The sequence below is a fragment of the Typopeltis vanoorti genome, chromosome 5, assembly GCF_054136105.1.
Source record: "Typopeltis vanoorti isolate ZY-2024b chromosome 5, IOZ_Tvanoo_1.0, whole genome shotgun sequence".
NCBI lineage: Eukaryota > Metazoa > Arthropoda > Arachnida > Uropygi > Thelyphonidae > Typopeltis > Typopeltis vanoorti.
Window position 1 is genome coordinate 162,845,597 of NC_143553.1, and position 19,715 is coordinate 162,865,311.

General features: G+C 37.9%; 1 protein-coding gene across 1 annotated transcript in view; it reads left to right on the forward strand.

Annotated features, from left to right (window-relative positions):
- The window catches only part of LOC150107016 (cell adhesion molecule Dscam1-like), a 754,963-nt gene that overhangs the window by 25,168 nt on the left and 710,080 nt on the right, over positions 1-19,715 (forward strand). The window contains exon 2 of the mRNA XM_090393540.1: positions 514-679. Within this exon, the coding sequence (XP_090249666.1) occupies positions 514-679 (166 nt within the window). The remainder of the gene's footprint in view (positions 1-513; positions 680-19,715) is intronic.

The following is a 19,715-nucleotide window of genomic DNA, read 5'->3' on the forward strand; positions in this document are numbered from 1 at the left end:
TAGCTAACTTGAATGTTAGTCACTGTATTGCTGGAAAAAAAAAAAAAAACTATAAAGCATCCATATCCACACATTTCCACCTCAATGGTTTACAGAGACAATACAGATAGTAGTTTTAGAAATATTTGCAATGGCACGACTAATACGACATTCTTCGGAACAAGTAATGTGTGGCAAAATTCATCTCCCGGCACACACTTTTCCACTGCTATTAGGGTGCCGAAACAAACTTTCCTACTAAGTCAGTATTACAACCATGTGTGATGGCAACTGATTACTGAAATCCTTTCGGATTCTATATTCTATAGGAAGTAGGCTTATTTCTTTGTATAAAATTGCAGTCAGCTAGTTTATCGGACTACAGTGATATTACATTTCGCTTTGCATTTTTTTATATATATAATTCCCACCTGTGAAAGGTCGTAGACCTGTACATTATTACCGGAGATGGGCTAAAAAGTGTTTTTTTCTATTTTTTTAAAGTCTTTTTCATATTCATTTATTTTTACATAGTCTGGAAAACACTGCAGTAGAGACCGCACAGAACTTTTTCAAGCTACTTTTAAGCGAAGAGATGGCCTCACATCAGACGATGAAAATCATCATTCCATAGATACATTTGAAGCTGCTACGTGTGGTTATAAGAAATTTGTTTTGTTATTTGGAAATAACCGTCGAAGTAACTAAAACTTTTTAATTATGAGATTATTTACTGTAAATTTCATATTATGTACAGAATTCAGGGTAGTCGCATATGCACTCTACGTGTCAATCATACGTGTTTTCAATGGAAGAAAGTACAGCTATGAGGCGAATGCATTATCCTGTTCAGTGCCGAGTGGTTTGTGGGATGAAAACGCGTTTCCTGGAGGGAAAACTGCAAAGAACCTTTTTGAAAAGCTTTTCAACTAAGTTAGCTGGATTTACAGGACGTTTATATCTGTCTGTATGTATTTTTCTGTCAATCGATAATACCACGGCTTAAAAAGGGGGGGGAGGGAGAGAGACTTCATTACTGAATGAAAGAAAACTAATAATAATAATAATAATAAACATTTATTATCATTAACATGTCATTAACATGACATAATAAAAAACCTTTTTATCTCTGTCTCTTGACTAACTAACTCATCCTGGCTTGAAAAGTGCTACTTTTCTTGTCCTTGTGTCACGTGAATCCGGATCTGTCCTACCTTAAATGCCCCCACATTCTTCTTCAGTTATTGAGGAAGTATTCTGACAATGAATAATAGCCTTAAAGCATAGCATTTGTGTTCTGAAAGGCAAAAAGAATTGCAGGGGGAAAAAAATGCAAGGTTCGTTCAAACATCCTGATTGCTGTGATTTAAAAAAAAAAAGAAGGAAAAAAAAAGACTTATTTTGAAAGAAGTAATTTCACTCTTAATTTCGTCTTGTGAGTCTCTCTTGCAGCAATTACAGAGCCGAGAAAACATTTATAAAAATCTATCTTTTAAGAATTTTGCTCTCAGTGTAGCAAAGACGTTGCAACATTAGTTCTTTTGCTTAAATCTCATCGAGGACGCCAACTTCTGTGAAGACGTTTCAGTTGAAGCTGAGTTAGCTGATCTCATACGGAGTTGGAAGTTTTTTCTTCCAGAAAACTCCGGTTTTTCATCCTTCAAAGCCAGAAAACCGCCCAGAAAGACATACGCAATCAACACACATAACACGCTTGCCTCATAGCTTTAGTTGCTGTGCAGTATTTCCAACTACTCCAATGATGTGGACTTCGCATCAAATCTAGGGCAGTTCAAAACTATTACTGAGATATAAAAATAAATGTTAAAAAATAATATAATAAATACCAGGGAACCGTATGACTACAAATATGAGGGTTATGCTTATCATGTCCTGTTTACTTATTGCTGGAAAAAAAAAAAAAAAATATATATATATATATATATATATATGACATTTTCTTCGCTGTCATAATCATAATAGTGACGTCATTAACATGACAGACTCACTCTATCTGAACAAGATTAAAACAACCTGCTAGGAGACATCAAATTCCTCGACTACTACCTGCAATACAAATGTGGCGCCACCTAGCAGCCATCATCTTTTCTACTTAATATTTTATAAGATAAAAAAATCGCTTGGAAAATATTTAATTTTCATCAGTTAGGCTACTTTGGCGTCCATTTTCACGAGAAACATATTTATGTGACGAGGTGAAATTATCATTCCCGACTGACTGCGCTAGTGAGGTCATAAATAAACGTATCTGTTCATCAATGATGACGCCGGGGCACTAAACTGCGATCTTTTTATTGATCCCAATTCCGTTCCCTAACGAGGGACGTATGTGTGTGTGCGTGCGTCACACATCGACTGCGGTCAGTTCGCTTTGGCGGAAACAAGGTGACCGCCGTCCGGTCGTCTCTTTCACTAGGAGGATTATTTCCTATCTGGAGAAAGCTATTAAAGCTGACAGCAGTTCCATTAATCACACGAAACAGGACTAGACAGTTTCGTGCCGAACAATGAAGATTTCATGAAGTCAAACTGTATCCTTGTCTGCGCTTGTTAGCTACATAATATTTCACTTGTTTGATTGGATAGTGGAATTCAACAGCTGAGGGCAAATGGGACTTACTAGAACTTAACAGAATCTCCTTAGCCCGCAAGTAATAGTGGGCGATTTTTATAATAAATTGCCTTTAAACTGACCGCTGATTTCTTCGTGGTATATTTATTGTTGAAAACAACAAGTTCAGGGACTAAAAAGAGTTATTTGATCTTCTGTTAATGTTGTTCATTTCAACAACGCGATGTGTATTTCAATCGTGCAAGCAGCTGATTTGTCTGTTGCAAATGTATTCAATTGTTAAAAGCAGTTTAATTCTTAGAATATACATCAAGCAACAATTGATATAATTTCCATTGTTACTACACAATACATCTGCTGAGTATCAATTGTTGGGTTGTACGCTTTGTTAATAATAAATAGCAACCAGATAACACGTTGTTCCGAACATGGGTATTATCAGAATAACGCTCAATGACTCGTGGAGTGTGCAGAGAGCGTGAAATAGCCGAGTTGGCCAATCAGACTGGCGCACTTGTCCACTCTGATCTAGGAAGTAACACTGGAGTTGGGGAATTAACTGTAGTTTGTTCCCTTTTCTCCATCCCCGAAATACGCCTTCATTAGTGGCAAAGCTGGGCTGCAGTTCTCTGGAGACTGTTGCCAAATGTTCCACGTATAACGCATGCGTAGAAACGCGATGCTCAAACTGTTTAGGAAGGAGACAAATTTACAAAGTTTCACTCTATAGTTGGTGTATTTTTCCACATAAACAATTAGCATGCATGAAACTACTTCTGACACGGTAATTACAAACTATTTCTCTCTGGGAACACTAGATGGCGCTTGCAAGAAGCCACAGGTACCGCTTAAATACTTTTACAAATTAAACATTGTTGGAAGTTTAAAAAAAAAAAAAGAGAGAAAGGAATAGCTTTTGGATTCAAAACAATGTCCGTTACCATAGCAACAGCTCCATAGAAACGTACAAAATAAGAATCCCTTAAATCCTCGCTTGAGTCCTTACACATGCACCGATTATCAGATGAAGGTTCAGTTACCATTAAGTCTCGCAGGCCGCTTCCTTGGAAAGCGATTACCAAGCAAGTTAGTAACACTCTGTAATTAGTCAACAACGCCCAAAGATTTATGGCCTGTCATAACTAAAGGATCAACGTATAGAGGCGAATGGCAACTACTAAATATGAACAGGGGCTGGAAAACTATCCGTCACAGTGGAGCAACATGAGCTCTCATTTGAAAAGCAGAAGATTCGCAGGGTCCAACACCCTGCTAGAAATTTGTTGCGTCTGCTAAGTCTTTTAGTTTTGAAGAACTCGAAATAAGAATTCGAAACATTTTTAGGATGTGTTTGCTAGTTATAAAGTAGTCAACTAATAAATTTTGAAGTTAAATATTGGTGTCGCTATCAGACCTCAGTTTTGGAAAGATCCGAAAGTCATCCTGCTTTAATTTTTTTTTTTTATTAGAGATTAATGCTCTTGTCATTTTGCATTATTTGATGATCATGGGCACGTATTAACACTTCGTATTTAATAAAAATAACATTTAACATGTGTCGAGAGTGTTTTAAAAAAAGAGGGTAACTCCACGTACAATCTCTTCGTTCTATGGGAAGACGGTTCGAGAGATGAAGGGAGCGTTTGCATCGTCTGTTTCTTCATACGACCACCAGATGGTATTACATATGATCCGTGTTGTAAGATAGCAAAATGACTGGAAATGCAGACAAAATTAAAAAGCGGAATTAGAACTTAACAAATAATTGGTACAGAGTGGGCATGGACCCCCTCCCCCCCCCCAAAAAAAAAGAAAAAGAGGAGACAGGTTTATGTTTTGCGCTTATATCAGATTTACAAACACCCCACTGAGTGGTATTGCGAACAGATTAATATCTCACTGGATAGCGTGCGTGGCATCATTCGTGACCATTTTCATCGGAACTTCCGTAGCTCGGTCGTTGTTGGTTGAAAAGACTGAAGGCTGGATTCAAATTCCATCGAAGAATCTTTCTAGCGCTGTAGCAGACTTGCGTGATGACGTCATGCATAACAAATGAACTTCCGTTTTTGGCTTATGTGCTGTGACGAAAATAATTTAAGGGAAATCAAAAATAAATAAATAAAAGCATATCAACCTCAACATTTCATTAAATCGATCTAAATCGAAAGGATTTGCTAATGTGTCGTATCTAAGAGCGGAAGAAGTTAATGTTTCATACCCTCATTGTAAGAAGCAGCATTAGAGCCATCTCATTACAGCGAATGGTTATCGTGTGCATGTCCAATCCTGTCAAGTGTCATCTCCGTCTAGGAAGTTGACTATTGCGGAATGTGCAAGTGGGAAGATAAGATAATCAAGCTTTAATCTCTTAAACCAGTTTGCCTGTTTTCAGGAACGAAAAAATCCGAATTTCTGGGAGAAAACCCTCCACCTCCGTATGAGACCGGAAAACTCGTCATTTGATTGAAAAGACCTGATAAAGTTCCTCGCTTCATAGATAGGATTCCAATCCGGATTTTTCTAACCATTCGTCTATACCAATTGAGCTTTTTCATGTCCGTGCGGTTAACCGAGTGACTGTGCGCTTCGCAACCACATGCCTGGAAAAGGAGTGTCCTGGGTTCGATTCCTGTCGTTGACGTGAGGAGATTAGGGATCTTTCTCAGACATAGCCAAGTTAGCCGGTCTTGGGCATGGACAGCAGGGTTTTTCCCTTCAGTTTATCTGGGGTTTTTCATCCCGCAAGCAGGCAAACCGTTGACAAACTGTGAACACACAGGCTACAGTCATGTGATAGTACGGCAAGGAAGGCAACGGGAAACCACCTTGCTCATACTCATTTCCCTAGATGGTGGCGAATATGTAGCTGCCCCTAAACAGTGAAAAGGCTATAACCACACACACACACACACACACACACACACACACACACACACACACACACACACACACACACACACACACACACAATGATAAGGCAGCAGTTATTACCACTATCCCAGCTTCTGTGTTCTGTAACTGGTTTGGCCATTTTATAGAGAACACAAAACCCGAGTTTACGGCTGAAATACTTTTAAGATCCTTTTTTAGCGGAAACATGCTTAGAAGGTAATATTTTTCTCATCTAATCCGCAAGTTTCCAACTGAAAGCCGTGGTTCCTATCCAGGAACCTACTAGCATTTGAAGTTTTAAACGCATATTCAATAATTTTTTGTGACTGCTTTCGGAAATCCTTTAATTCGATTTTATTTTGTTGTCGACCTGAAAGAAGCCGAAGCCTGAGTGATCCACCTCTTAAGCTTTTCTCTGAGGTCAACCCGAATGACTGGAACTTTTCTTCTCCGTCAAAGTTGCTCCGTATTCTGGGGATATTCTAAGAACCATCCAGATTATAGAAATCAAATTTCTTTTAAGCCTTGCTTCCACCCGCTTCTGACTTTGCTTACGTTTCTGCGAACAGACGTCACCCTTTAACCTCGCATTAATTAATCAAGTGCAACTTAATTAAGTAATCCCAATAACCTTGCCAGAAGAGTGTCATCCGCTCCATCATCGCTCAACACGCTTCTCGCTGTGATAGATGAATTTTAAGGAGATGCAATTTTTGAAAATTTTAATGAATTCATTTTTAAGAAGATTTTCTTTATGTTTGTTTTATAAGTTTTCTGTTGTTGTCATTTTCTTTCCGAATTTTGGATCTTTATATATATATATATATATATATATATATATATATATATATTTTTTTTTTTTTTTTTGTTCTTATTTCTCATTTTTATGAAATTTGCAAGAAACAGAATGGAGTCTGACAGGAAAATAACAATTACAAGCATTGTTTCGTCATTTCCGGTTTCATTCATGTCCTTTTTCACCTTATACAGCATTTCGAAATACCTACTTGTTTTACAGAATTCCCCAAACTTTTTTTTATATCTTGTTCGTACCCATAAAATATTTTCCATCGTCCTGGACAAGTACAAATAACAGATTGCACATAAAAAAGAACGATAAGCATACCATATTTTCATTTACAATATAGAACTAAATATGGTCGGCGGTAGATGGCGCTGATGTAGATGATAAAGGTAGTTGCGGTTAGTGGAATGGTGGGGACGGAGTGTTGTAGAGAGGTGCCCTCCCTCGATGAGTCTTTGGACTCCGTGGAGGTGTTATGTAATAATAATAATAATAATAAAATATAAACTTTTCAAATATTTCTTCATGCATCCTGAAGAGTGGGGGTACGCTTTTGAATCCTCTGGCATATCAGTATTATTTCTCGCATAAAGGATTTGACAACATTAGATCTCCTACAGATGGAGCCACTGTCTTTATGCACTGGATGATACTGGAAGGTTGTCTATTGAACTAGGCGATTTCGTATAAAAAACATTTGATTGGACAAAAATGGCGCCGAATAATATGACGTCACAGAAACGGATGGCCAATCCTAAAAACCAATTAACAACTCAAAATGACCAAAGACCGGCGGCCATTCTGAGCATCCGGATGTTCACAAATACGACGTAAGTACAAAGAATAAGAATTAATTAATTTAGTTTATTTGTTTCTTACGATGCTGTTCTCAGTCCAAACGTCGAATTATTCCCTCTGTGCAGGCGAAGTACTTACGATACTTATTTATGTCAGTGATCAGCAGTTAAATTGCTATCTATTGAATCCTTCCTATTACACACAAAACTCCTATCACACACGAAAGTTGCCGAACTAAGCGTTCGGCAACCTTCGTGAGATATCGAGTTTCTAGGAATGAATGATGCCTGAATAGTCGGTAACATTCCGCAAAGAACGTTAATAATAAAATCTCTTAAGAGAGAGTCCACATTAAATTAGAAATGATTATACGATTCTCATCAGAAGCAAGTCGCCAAACCATTTTAGAGCAGTTATAACGAACAGATAGATGAAGAAGAATGCCTAATAATTTTTGGCCAAGAAATGAATTTAACATCGTGTCAGGTTATCATCCCGAACACTGCTATCTAATGCAATTCTCGTTTTCAACCGTTCGTTTTGGAAGCACGCCGATCTGTCGAGTATTCTGGTATTGGTTGACATCAGCTCCCGTCAACTTACCACGCTGCTATGATTCGCTTACGCAGCAACAGGTGACTATTATCTACACCATTTATATTTCATGGCTTTAGAGAGAGAGAGAATGTGGGGGAAAGATTTTTTTCCCCTTTGCCATCAAATGAGCCTGAAACTCTATTTGATCGCATCGGAAGCAATCAGTAAGTCGTCTTTCACCACCTCACATAGCAGTGCCATATAAAAGATTAAACTACAAACAGAATCACATCAATGAAGTTGTAACCCAATTAACTAATTAGAATTTATCAGCTCTCTCACTCACTCGCTTCGTTCAATCGAAGAGAAGCACACAAAAGTAAGAAAAGATTATCTTTTTATAGGTAGATCGTAATTAATAATTCAACTTGTACAGCGAGTGAGCAATCAGAGTTCAAGCGATGCCTTTAGTTTGTCTCCAGACATGACTCGGAACAAAAACCTTTCATAATTAATGTGCTCTTTTTTTTTTTTTTTTTGTACAGAGAAAAGGACTCGAGAAATAATTCATGCCTCCTGTATCAAACTGACGCCTTTTCCACAGTGTTGAAAATCACAAATTATGTTTTACGGATTTATTGTTGTTGTGTACGGAAGCTTCCATGGACAACTACAGTTAAAGAAATCTACATTTCGGGTGACAGATTTAATCATCGAGAAATTGAAGAATTCACTGCGTTCTAGAGTATCATATTGTACGGATGCTTTCCTTGACAACCATTATAAAGATATGTACGTTGTAAATGATAATCTCTTTAACAATGGTCAAGAGAGCTTTCTTTGTTGCACATTTCATTTAAAATTGCATTTCGTGTTATTTAGTTATAACAATTAGCTTATCAAAGGAGAGTTCATTACGTTTCAAAATATTTCTTTTTTTTTCTTTTTTTTTTTTAACATAAGCTTTGTGAAAAAGGTAATTATATTAATATCGTTCTGGTTCTTTGTGTAATGAAGAAACATAAAAAAGTAAATTATTACATTACATGAATAGTTTACCTCCATCAATCAATATACGAAAAGGGGCGTAAGAGAACCTTATAGGGCCACACACCAGTACACTAATGATTACAAATCGACCACAGAAAAGTGCTGATTCATTTTTTCTTCTTTTTTTCTCTTTTTTTTTGAAGCGGAAATCACGCGAACCACCAACTGCTATTCAGGTTCTCCCATTATTTCTCAATAAAAGAAAGAACTGTGTGATTCAATATTAAGAACTTAGTGAGATATCGTTTTATTACTGACAGCTGCCTAAATCTCTGTAATTCGTGGAGGCGAGCATGTTCGCTTACGTTAGCTTGCGGAGATGTGAAAACTTTATGAAAGAAATTATTGCCGTTTTACAGAATAAGTGTTATCGTGACCAGAAAGCATTCCGCGTGTGGCTTAAAACCATTTTTCTTTACGGATTCCGCTCACCAATCGTATGTTCTTTTCCCACACTACCATTTTAATTTCGCTTAAGAATAAAATGCTAATAAAAGCTGTATTGAAAGACTCTATCTACGAAAAAAAAGACATATTACCTTTTAACGACTATAGGAATACGATGATAAAATTTGGAGAAAATTCAATTTTATTACTAAAATTATAATGCAAATTTAATAATATAATAAAATAATATTGAAAATAGGTTGATTTTTTTAAATATTGTTTTGTAATTTGTTGTTTTATAAATACACCAATTTAGAAATTCCATAAAATTATTTAAGAAATAATTGTAGATTAGATTTGTTATTCGGGAAAAATGGCGGCTCGCGTGTTAGTGTTTTGTGTCGTGTGTTATTGATGGTGAATTGTGTATTTGACTGATAAGTTTTCAGAGATTTATGCTTATATTCATTAGTAATATCAGTTATTTGCTTGCCGCAATAAACAGGCATTTTACATTTTATTTCCCATACAAGGTAAGTCAACTGACTTCGCAAAGGCGATACGCTAGGCCTACTGCCATTAGTGTCGTTGTTGTATTTTAACATCTTGTTGCTAGTTGACGCGCCTATGCTTGATATTGCTGGTAGTCCTTTGCGGCTGCGGGATATTTTACAAAAACTTCTGCTGGCAGGTCTTTAGACCTGCGGGATATTTTATTAACGCACATACGCAACTAAATCGATATGAGCGTGCCTGACCTGGACGTATTTGCTGATCTGCTCGAAAGAGAGCCAGCTCTTGAACTCATTGATAAACTACAAAAGAAGTTCAAGTTGACATGGCCTACTAGCATGATTGACCCCGACACTATTATTGAGTCACTCGATAAAAAGCTAGCACTCAGTTTTATTAAAAAGCTCCTCAAAAAGTTTGAACGGGATTGGCCCGGCTACTTAAATTTGTATTCCTCACCTGAAGTTGAAGTTGAGGAAAATGAAGACTCCCCACAAGTGGAGGAAAAACTCAATCTAGTTGTCTCTACCTCTAATCCTTCTGATCAAGAAGAAACTCACGCACGTAAGAAGAGAAAAATTCTTGCTGCTGAATCAACAAATGTTGTTGGTATGGAAGAGGATGTTCCTATTTCAGATCCCTCTGTTTCCCACAATGAAAAGGTGCCACCGATTATCCTAAGGGAAAAGCAGAGATGGACAACACTCAGAACCATCATGGCAAATTCACAAATTCATTACACGTCTGCTAAAAATGCAGACGAGGGAATACGAATTCAGCCCACCACGGTGGCTGACTATAGAAACCTTACAAAGGAACTGGATACTAGAGGAACCCAATATCACACATTTTCACTTGCCTCTGAAAAAAATCTGAAAGTAGTCTTACGAGGAGTCTCTGAGGATATTGACACAGATGAAATAGTTACTGACCTTAACCAACAGGAACTACCCCCCATAAAGGTCACTAGAATGTTTAGATCAAATAAGACACCTATGCCTTTAGTCTTAGTAGAAATTCATAACATCTACAAAGACATTTATAATTTAAAATCAATCTGTGGACTCAAAATCACCACAGAACCATTGAGAAAGAAATCATCTTCTGGGCAGTGCCACCGGTGCCAAAAATTTGGCCATGCCCAGAAGCTATGCAAAGCTCAGTTCAGATGCGTAAAATGTGGCGAGAATCACCCCACAAACACCTGCGCCAAGCCAAAAACCACCCCGGCTAAGTGCGCTAATTGTGGGGGTCCCCACCCTGCTAATTATAGAGGGTGTATGCATCATCCCAAAAACAGATGGAATGATCCCAGTCATCAATCTACCTCGTCATCTAATGCGAGAGTTCCTGAAGCTCAGGCTACTCAGTTCTCCAAGAGTGAGAACATGACAACTGGTGCTCGCCCATCATTAACTGAGCCCCTTAAGAAAACGAATCTTCAACATCAAGTAAGAACATATGCTGATGTGGCCCGCTCCAAACAGATAGTACAAACCCAGAACCGGAATACTCCACACTCAAATCTATCAGCTGTTATCACCTCTTCTCTTGCAAACATGCTCCAGGATTTCAGCAACTCAAATCCATCCTTAAGTGTCACAAAAAGATTCCTACAGCAAACCCAATCCATATTATCTGCACTCTCTGATGCATAGGAAAAAAATCGTCCCAAACTCTCTTAGGATTATCGGTTGGAATGCCAACGGTATAAAAAACAAACTATTAGAAATCCAGGAATTTAATAATAGATACAACCCAGATATACTGCTAATTAATGAAACTCACCTGAGGCCTGCTGACACCCTGAAAATCAGAGGGTATCAGATTTACAGAAACGACAGGCTTGGGTATAGAGGTGGAGGTACAGCCACTCTTATCAAAAGCTATATCAATCATCACTCAATAACCAACCCTACTACCACCAACCTCGAAATCACAGGAATCAATGTTCTCACAAACTCAATTGGGAACCTCAAAATTTTTTCTGCTTACAACCCTCCATTAAAGACATTATTGACCTCAGATCTGGATGCCATCCTTGGAGTAAAAGGACCGATCATCATCGCTGGAGACCTCAATGCAAAGCATCCTGCTTGGAACAGTAAATCCACTAACAAAAATGGTCGTATCCTTTCTAGCTACACAGGATTAAACCATGCTGTTGTGGCTGGACCTACCGAACCAACTCATCTCAGTACATCTGGCACTGCTGACATCTTGGATATAGCCATCCTGCAAGACATTAAACTACAGTACAGCCTTACATCACTAAACGAGCTGTCGTCGGATCACAACCCAATTCTACTGCAATTGGGAGAACAAGAATGCCTGTCTCCTCCTCATTCAGGCATATCGTGGGAGAGATTGTCTAAAGCACTTCGGGATCAAATAGGACCCGTCCCACACATATGCACACCAGAAGATGTGGATTCTGCAGTGACTAGCCTCACCCAACAGATTAAGTCCGCTATAATGGTTGCAACCTTCCAGAAACCTGTTCCCAAGCCTGATCGTTTGCCTGAGGACATTATGGACCTGATCAGAGAGAAGAACAGAGCTAGGAAGAGATTTCGTAACACTCGCGCTCCTCAGGATAAGACAGTGCTTAATAGATTGAATGGAGCAGTAAGAGATGCACTTAAAACGCATAGAAACGAAGTTTGGGATAAAAAGTTAGCCTCTATCTCACCTATTGATCACTCTATCTGGGGCCTACTGAGAAACATCAAAAACAAAAACAGATCCCTCCCCCTATAATCTCAAACCAGGGCCTAATCCACACAGATGCAGATAAGGCAGAAGCCATACTTAAAAATCTTGAGGATCAGTGCAAACCATCTTATAACAACATTGATTTCAATCATCTGTATAAAATCCACAGACAGGTTAGACATGCACTAAACCTCCCGGATACCAGTGCTGATCATATTGCACCCGCATCACCTGTTGAATTATATGATATTATTAAAAAACTTAAGAACAATAAAGCTCCTGGACCAGACAGCATCTCAAACAGGGTGATCAAGCTGCTGCCTCGAAAAGCTATAGTGCATCTGACCAGTATAATAAATGCAATCTTAAGACTTCACTATTTTCCTTCCACCTGGAAACTGGCTGATGTGATTCCTATACATAAGCCAGGCAAAGACCCACACTTACCGCAGAATTATCGTCCAATCAGTCTCATCTCCAACCTGGGTAAGATTGCAGAGAAGGTCATCCTCTCACGACTCCAAACCTCAATAAATGACCTAAACATCCTCCCTAAAGAACAGTTTGGTTTTCGGCAACACCATAGTACTACCCAGCAAATCCATAGAATTGTGGAATATATCATCACCAGCTACAACTGGCGCCAGTACACAGGAGCTGTTTTCCTAGACCTATCTAAAGCATTTGATAAAATCTGGCATTTTGGACTCCTGCACAAACTTATCTCAGCCGGCATCTCACTAAAAATGGTTCATCTAATCCGTTCATATCTTCAGAATAGATCAATGCAAGTTAAAATTAACGGTTCTATATCGTCCCAGCGCCATATCTTTGCTGGAGTGCCACAGGGATCTCTACTGGCTCCATTGCTGTTTTCTGTATACATGTCAGACATCCCTCACAATCCGATGACTTCCATTTTAGCGCTGTATGCGGACGATACGGCAATACTAACCAGATCCCTCAGACCCCACTTCGTTACTAGAAAGCTTCAAGAAAACATTCTAAAGCTGGAGGGTTGGTTCTCTAGGTGGAGATTGGAAGTCAACCCCCTGAAAAGCTCAGCGGTTCTTTTCTCAAAAAGGCCAATGTCTCCTGCAGGAGATGTGTTACTATTCAATACTAAAATTCCCTGGCAGACAGAAACAAATTACCTGGGTGTAATTCTCGACAAAAAGCTATCTTTCAACCAACATATCAAGTCTGCATGTGCAAAAGCATCTAAAGCCATAGCTCAGATTTACCCGCTAATTAATAGAAATAGCAAGCTCAGCAACAGAATCAAATTGCAACTTTACCAGATGACGATTCGTCCCATAATCACCTATGCCTCTCCAGCCTGGAGCCACACCTCTAACGCTAACATTATCAAGATTCAGCGTGTGCAGAACAAGTGCTTGAGAATGATTCTGAACGCCCCGTGGTATGTTAGAAACAGCCAGCTCCATAGAGACACAAATATTCCATATATTCTCTCTTATCTACAATCCTTAGCTTCCAAGTTTTTTCTAAAGACGTCCACACACCCCAATGATTTGATTCAACAAGCTGCAGCATATGAGCCAACGGACATATTCAAATATAGAAGACCAAAAACTATATTAGCCTCCTATAACGATGCATAATCTCCATGCCCATTCAGGGCGAGCAAACTGCTCGTAAATTTTACCCTCACTGTAACCACGACAGATAGCGGGGAATATGAAAAGCATCTTGCTTCACCCTTAAAGACATAAATGTCAATTGTCAATTGTCAATTTGTTATTCGAGGCAGAAAGTTTACGGTGAAGGGTTTGGAATTGGGAGATTGCAAATAAATTTTATTCTCTTCAGAAAGCGAAGGAAGATTTTAATAACATACGAGTTTATTCTAGTGTTCATAGGGTAAGCAATTTCTTTATCGTCGTAACAAACAGCAAATTACATCTTTTTCCCTACTTGCTTCTATTTGCATTCAAAGCGAAGATGCAGATTTTTCTTGACAGAAGCAATTCTCGAAAGAATTTGAAATTTCGTTTTGAATTTGAAAAATGCTTCTGGCAAACTCGAGTTGAATTCCGTTCAAAGATTTATTAACATGAAATTTAAGGAATTTAATGAATAAAAGTACCTACAGCACGATGAGCTTCGTAACTCGAAAAAAAAGGAACAAAGAGATTACATGCTGTATTTATAGAAAATGTGCCGAGAGAGAGAGACCCGAAAGCATGAAGAGCTGAATATAGGATTGATTTTAAGAGGAAAAAAAATACGAAAACTATTTTGTTTACGAGAATGGTTATTTGATCGTATCGGAGGAATAATACAATTACTCTCCCGTCATTTTATTTTTGGATCGTTTTATGTATTTATTTATCTGTCTCTCTTATTTATCCATCACTCGCAGATCTTTACCTCTCTTTCTTTCTATTCTATCACTTTTTTTTAATCCATCCGCCCTTCATTTTTTGTCTTCGTTCATTTATTTGTGATAATAAAAGTCTAAAAACTGAAATGCCAGACTACAAAAACATGTGTCATCTTCTGATCGAACAACGTATGTGGTGTATTACAACTCTTACTTTTTGTCAAACATTCTTGGCAACAAACACATATTTCCTGCAGAGTTTAATAGGAGTGTTTGGCGAACGTCCAGTTAAATTATATTGTTGTAAATAGGAAAATATTCTTCTTCTTTGTGTAAAGTGTGAAAAGCCAATTCATGAGCTGCATTCTAAACATTCCAATCTAAAAAAAAAAAAATGTTTTTGTAAAAAGAATGGAATTTCGACCCAACAGTATAATTACAAGTAAAACTAAGAAGGAATGCAACAAGTTAATTAAAAAAAGCAGTAATAATTTACCGTATACACTTTTTTTTAATATTTTAAAAAGTATTATAAATTTAATAATATATATATATATATATATATATATATATATATATATATATATACACTACCCGTGTGGTTGCCGGAATAAGAATGCGCCAATGCAAATCCAAGCATGTCATAAATGGATGCTGAGTTTCGAGAGTTTGAGTTTCGCTCTCTTAAGGTTTTTGCCTTGAGGGAGCAATTTGAGTCTCCGGGGAGGGTGTTCTCAGGCACGGCCCGGTGAGGGGCTTTGTCGGTGGATGCTTTTTCCTGGAATATGAGCGGTTCTGCTTAGTTGTGGGGGTGCCCCATCACCGCGTGGAGCCAACGCTGAGTTGGACGGTCTTTCGGCCACTATAAAGTGGTCTAGAGATCGTCCTAATTTTTAGTGTCGACTTTACTTAAAAAAAGTCCCAATGTAGCTCATGCACGTCGTACGAGGCGACTAAAATGGGTATACAGGGAGGGTAATGGATGGCAATGCTGTAGCCTATGAAGTTCTAACTGAGGCTCGGCTATTGCTGTGCCTCAGTCAACTCCTCCTCAGGTGAAATACAAGCGTCTCTGCTCGGTGGTGGGATGAGCCTGCCACTGGGTAGGCCAAATGCTGAGAGTTTTTCTCACTGACAGAGTTAGCCTGTTACTGGATGGCAATGCTGTAGCCAATGAAGTTTTAACTGAGACTCGGTTATTGCCGTTACCCCACCATGACCAGAGCTTATAGCTCAATAACACCCTATCCTTACAGTTTCTTATACAGATAACGGGGAATAGGAAAAGCATTCCTCTTGCTTCACCCACCTAGCCAAAAAAAAAAAAAAAAAAAAAAAAAAAAAAAACATAATTCTATTTGATGCTCTTTTCTTTTACTTGGGTATTAATATTAAAAATTAATTAATGACCAGGGAAAGACTGAATTGTGGTGTTGTTGAACATAGCGGTACTATAAGCAACAAAGATTAAGAAGATCTGAGAATTAATATTCTCGTTTCAGCGTTGTTGGCAGTAAGTTAATATGTCTGATACGGCCAGGTTAATGAAATGCTGGGAAAGTAGCATGGGTTTGCGGCGAATAAGCCTACTTGCTTACTACGCCGATGGAATAATCCATCTTTGGTAACGAGTAAGTGTATGAAAGACCAATTAATCTCTTCTAATGATGGAGTCGGTGAGATTAAGGATAGTTCTAATGATTGGATATATGCTGGAGTAATTGCAATTGATCAGAAGAGCACACGAAATATACACAATGATAGACTACTCAGTTTCATATTTCGGAAAATGGAAAACGTTTAGGAAGAAATGGAGGAAGATCACTTTGACGACTAATTTTGGTTGTAGATAAAATTATTAGTCAAGCTGAATGGAATAGTAACCTGAATCCAAGCATATTCAATAAGGAAAGATGCTATATTTCATCTTATAAGGCTCATGTTATTCTCGAGCAATACAATTGTTTTGCGTGTCAAACATCTCTTTACTATCAGTCTTGATTTTGATGCAATCAGTGCAGATGACGACATTGAAAGGAGAAAATAACAGAAGGCTGTACGGGGAGGAGAAAATAAGAAAGGGGAACGAAAATGGGAGGATAAGGAAGGGATCATCTAGAAGACAAGGTGGGAACAGGATAAATATAGAATATCTACACCGATTCTTTCCTTTATCCTTCCATCACAGGATTTTGGTACACACACACACACACACACACCAAAAGAAAAAGAAAAATAATCGCAGCGGTCGATCTCCTATCATCCCGCATTTCGTAAGAAAATCAGTCTCGACACTTTATTACTGGATTTCATTTATAAATGATATCTAATGAAAGACATCTTAATCATTGATAAAGGCGTTGGCAACAAATATAAACACACCAAGTATACGATCAAGAAGAGCTGTAATCATTCTCGAAGGAACTTCCGTCCCCCCCTCCCCTATTTGCTGGTATAATAACTAAGAAGAAGTCGAATGCATAGCGTTTTCTTTCCGACACCCACAATAAAACAGGTCACTAATGACATAAAGGAATTCCATGAGCAATTTTCTTTTCTTTCTACTAACCATGGGAAGAAATGAGGCCCGATGTTTTCCCGAGATAGGAACCACCTAATTGTTATCAGCACACACAACACGGAGAAACGTAACCGCCATTTGACGCCTTAATATCCTCACATCCAAAGATAACAAGAACAAATGAAACTACCGCAACAAACCAAGCAGTCGTAGGGAGCGATTGGAGTTGAAACAATGGGGAAAATCACCATCACTTCACTTTCGCAAGAAAGAGAGAAGGAAATAAAACGAATTAATCGAAGTGAGTATCCTAAAAAAGTTGATTACAAACATGAGAAATAACACGAAGGCGAATGGAATGTCATTTTTATACGGATTTCTAATGTGTATCTTGAAAATGTGCGAAGCAATAAACTAAAAACAAAGAAAGAAAAAAGTTAAGTCAATGAGTTTTTCTCCATTCTTCTTAGAGTAAATGTTAAGCTAACAACTGACTTTTTTTTTTTGCTAATTTGAGCATTCATCAGCACTCAAGAAAAAAAAAAAACTACTTCAGTGACCATTTTTCCGTTAGTATTATTTTTCTGTGTTATTTTATTGGATATATTCGATATTTTAATTGGCTTCTATGTTGCATACAGCCGATTTTGTATATATATAATATACACTGTTCAAAACAATTAGAGGGTATTTTGATTTTTTTCGTAAATTATAAAGTTATAAAAATAATTTACAAATGTAACACACTTATTTCAAAATAGTCTTAATATACAACAGTGTACACGCGCAAATGTGTACAAAATCATGTTAAGACTTGTCGAAACGTGTCTTAGCCGTACTAGCATGTGCGGGATATAAAAGCGTAGCTTGTTGCGCTCACTTCCACAGTGCATAATTATCATTTGAATTATAAATTTGTGTCACCTACCAACCATTATTTTGTTAAAAATGGCAGAGCAACATGATATCCATGGCTCTCCAAGCCATGGATATCATGGTCTATTAGAAGCTGGACAAACGCAGCAAGTTGTCGCTCAAGCGTGTCGTGTATCTCAAAGCGTAACTTCACGACTTTGGAATCGCTTTCTGGAGACGGGAAACGTTTGCCAAAGACAAGCTCAAAGTCGCCCATCTTCAAAAACTCCAAGAGACGATCAGTATATGTCATTACTTGTCAGAAGAACATGCTTATCCAATCGAACATGCCTGGGATGTTTAGGTAGGCGCGTTTCTGCTCGACTAGTGCCACCACGATGGCTTCAAGAGCTCGAAATTGCTCTCACAGAAGAGTGGGGAAATATTTCACAGGAACTGTTTGATCATCTTATCCGGTCTCCATGAAATCAAGATGTACCGCTGTTTGGCTGTTAATGGAGACCATACGCCCGATTAAAAATTAACAAACGTTTTGGGCTATTCTTGTTAAAATTATTTCACGATAAAATGTATAATTTTTTAAATTTGTAATAAATATCGATTATTACAATTTCTCTGTGTATAAATTGTATATACGAGCCACACATCAGCAAGTTACGTGTCTGAAATAATTATAACTTTGCAAACATCTTCAAACGTCGCCTGAATAAAACGTAGACTAGGTGTTATGAAATTTTCTTATATGTACAGTATTTTTCGAGAGTAGAAGAAGGTAAAATAGCTAGCTGTTAGTTTATTGAATCCGACGTGGAAGCTCAGATAACACTTTATTTGTAGATTTGTGATTTTCAGAATTTTATTTGCTCTACGTAAAACCTTTGAGAGGTTTGGGTCTTCGGCGTTATCAGAATGTTTCTCATGGCTTCTTTTATCCTTCATTCTCTCTCTCTCTCTCTCTCTCTCTCTCTCCGAGCCTCTATCATCTTCTTCCTTTTCTATCTCCATGCACATCCTTCTCCTATATCATGGCGTTCTTCTGTTCGTTCATGTTTCAGGGATCAACTAAATCCCTCTAAAGAAAGATTTCCATTGGGGTTGCAAACTTTTTTGAATCCTCGTAAGATTGTTGATGAAATGTGAAGATGGGAAAGAGCTGAAATCTGTGTGAGGGGAGCTTCACAGTATAGCTTTAGCTCGCTGTAGAAATTTTTCGCATCAGCGAACATTTTTGAAATTTTCGAACCTTCTACTTGAGACAGAGATTTCGAAGTGTAGGAGGAAAAAAAAAACAACTAAATTGAGGTAATAAAAAACTCTTTAGACGGAGGTGTTCAATCTTCCGCTATCGCACCTAGAGTGACGGCAGGTCACAGACAAAAAAGAATTGTAATCTGATCACAATGAACAGTTTAAGCAAGTCAGCTACGGACTTGCACGATTAACTCTTTTTGACCTGTAACGAGAGATGTTTGGTAATCTTAAGTTCGATGTCACGAAAGATGAAAAAAAAAAGGAACTAAGATTGACTTCTATCTTTATTTTCGTTTCCGATTTAGCAGGAGCTCTTTCATGACCACTTCGTTAATAGTGCATTGCTAGGTGTGTTATGCGTATATATTTGATGTTAAGAGAATCATAAAATAAAGAAAGAGCAAGATAAAACACAAATGTGAGGAAATGTTTTAAACTGCCACATATG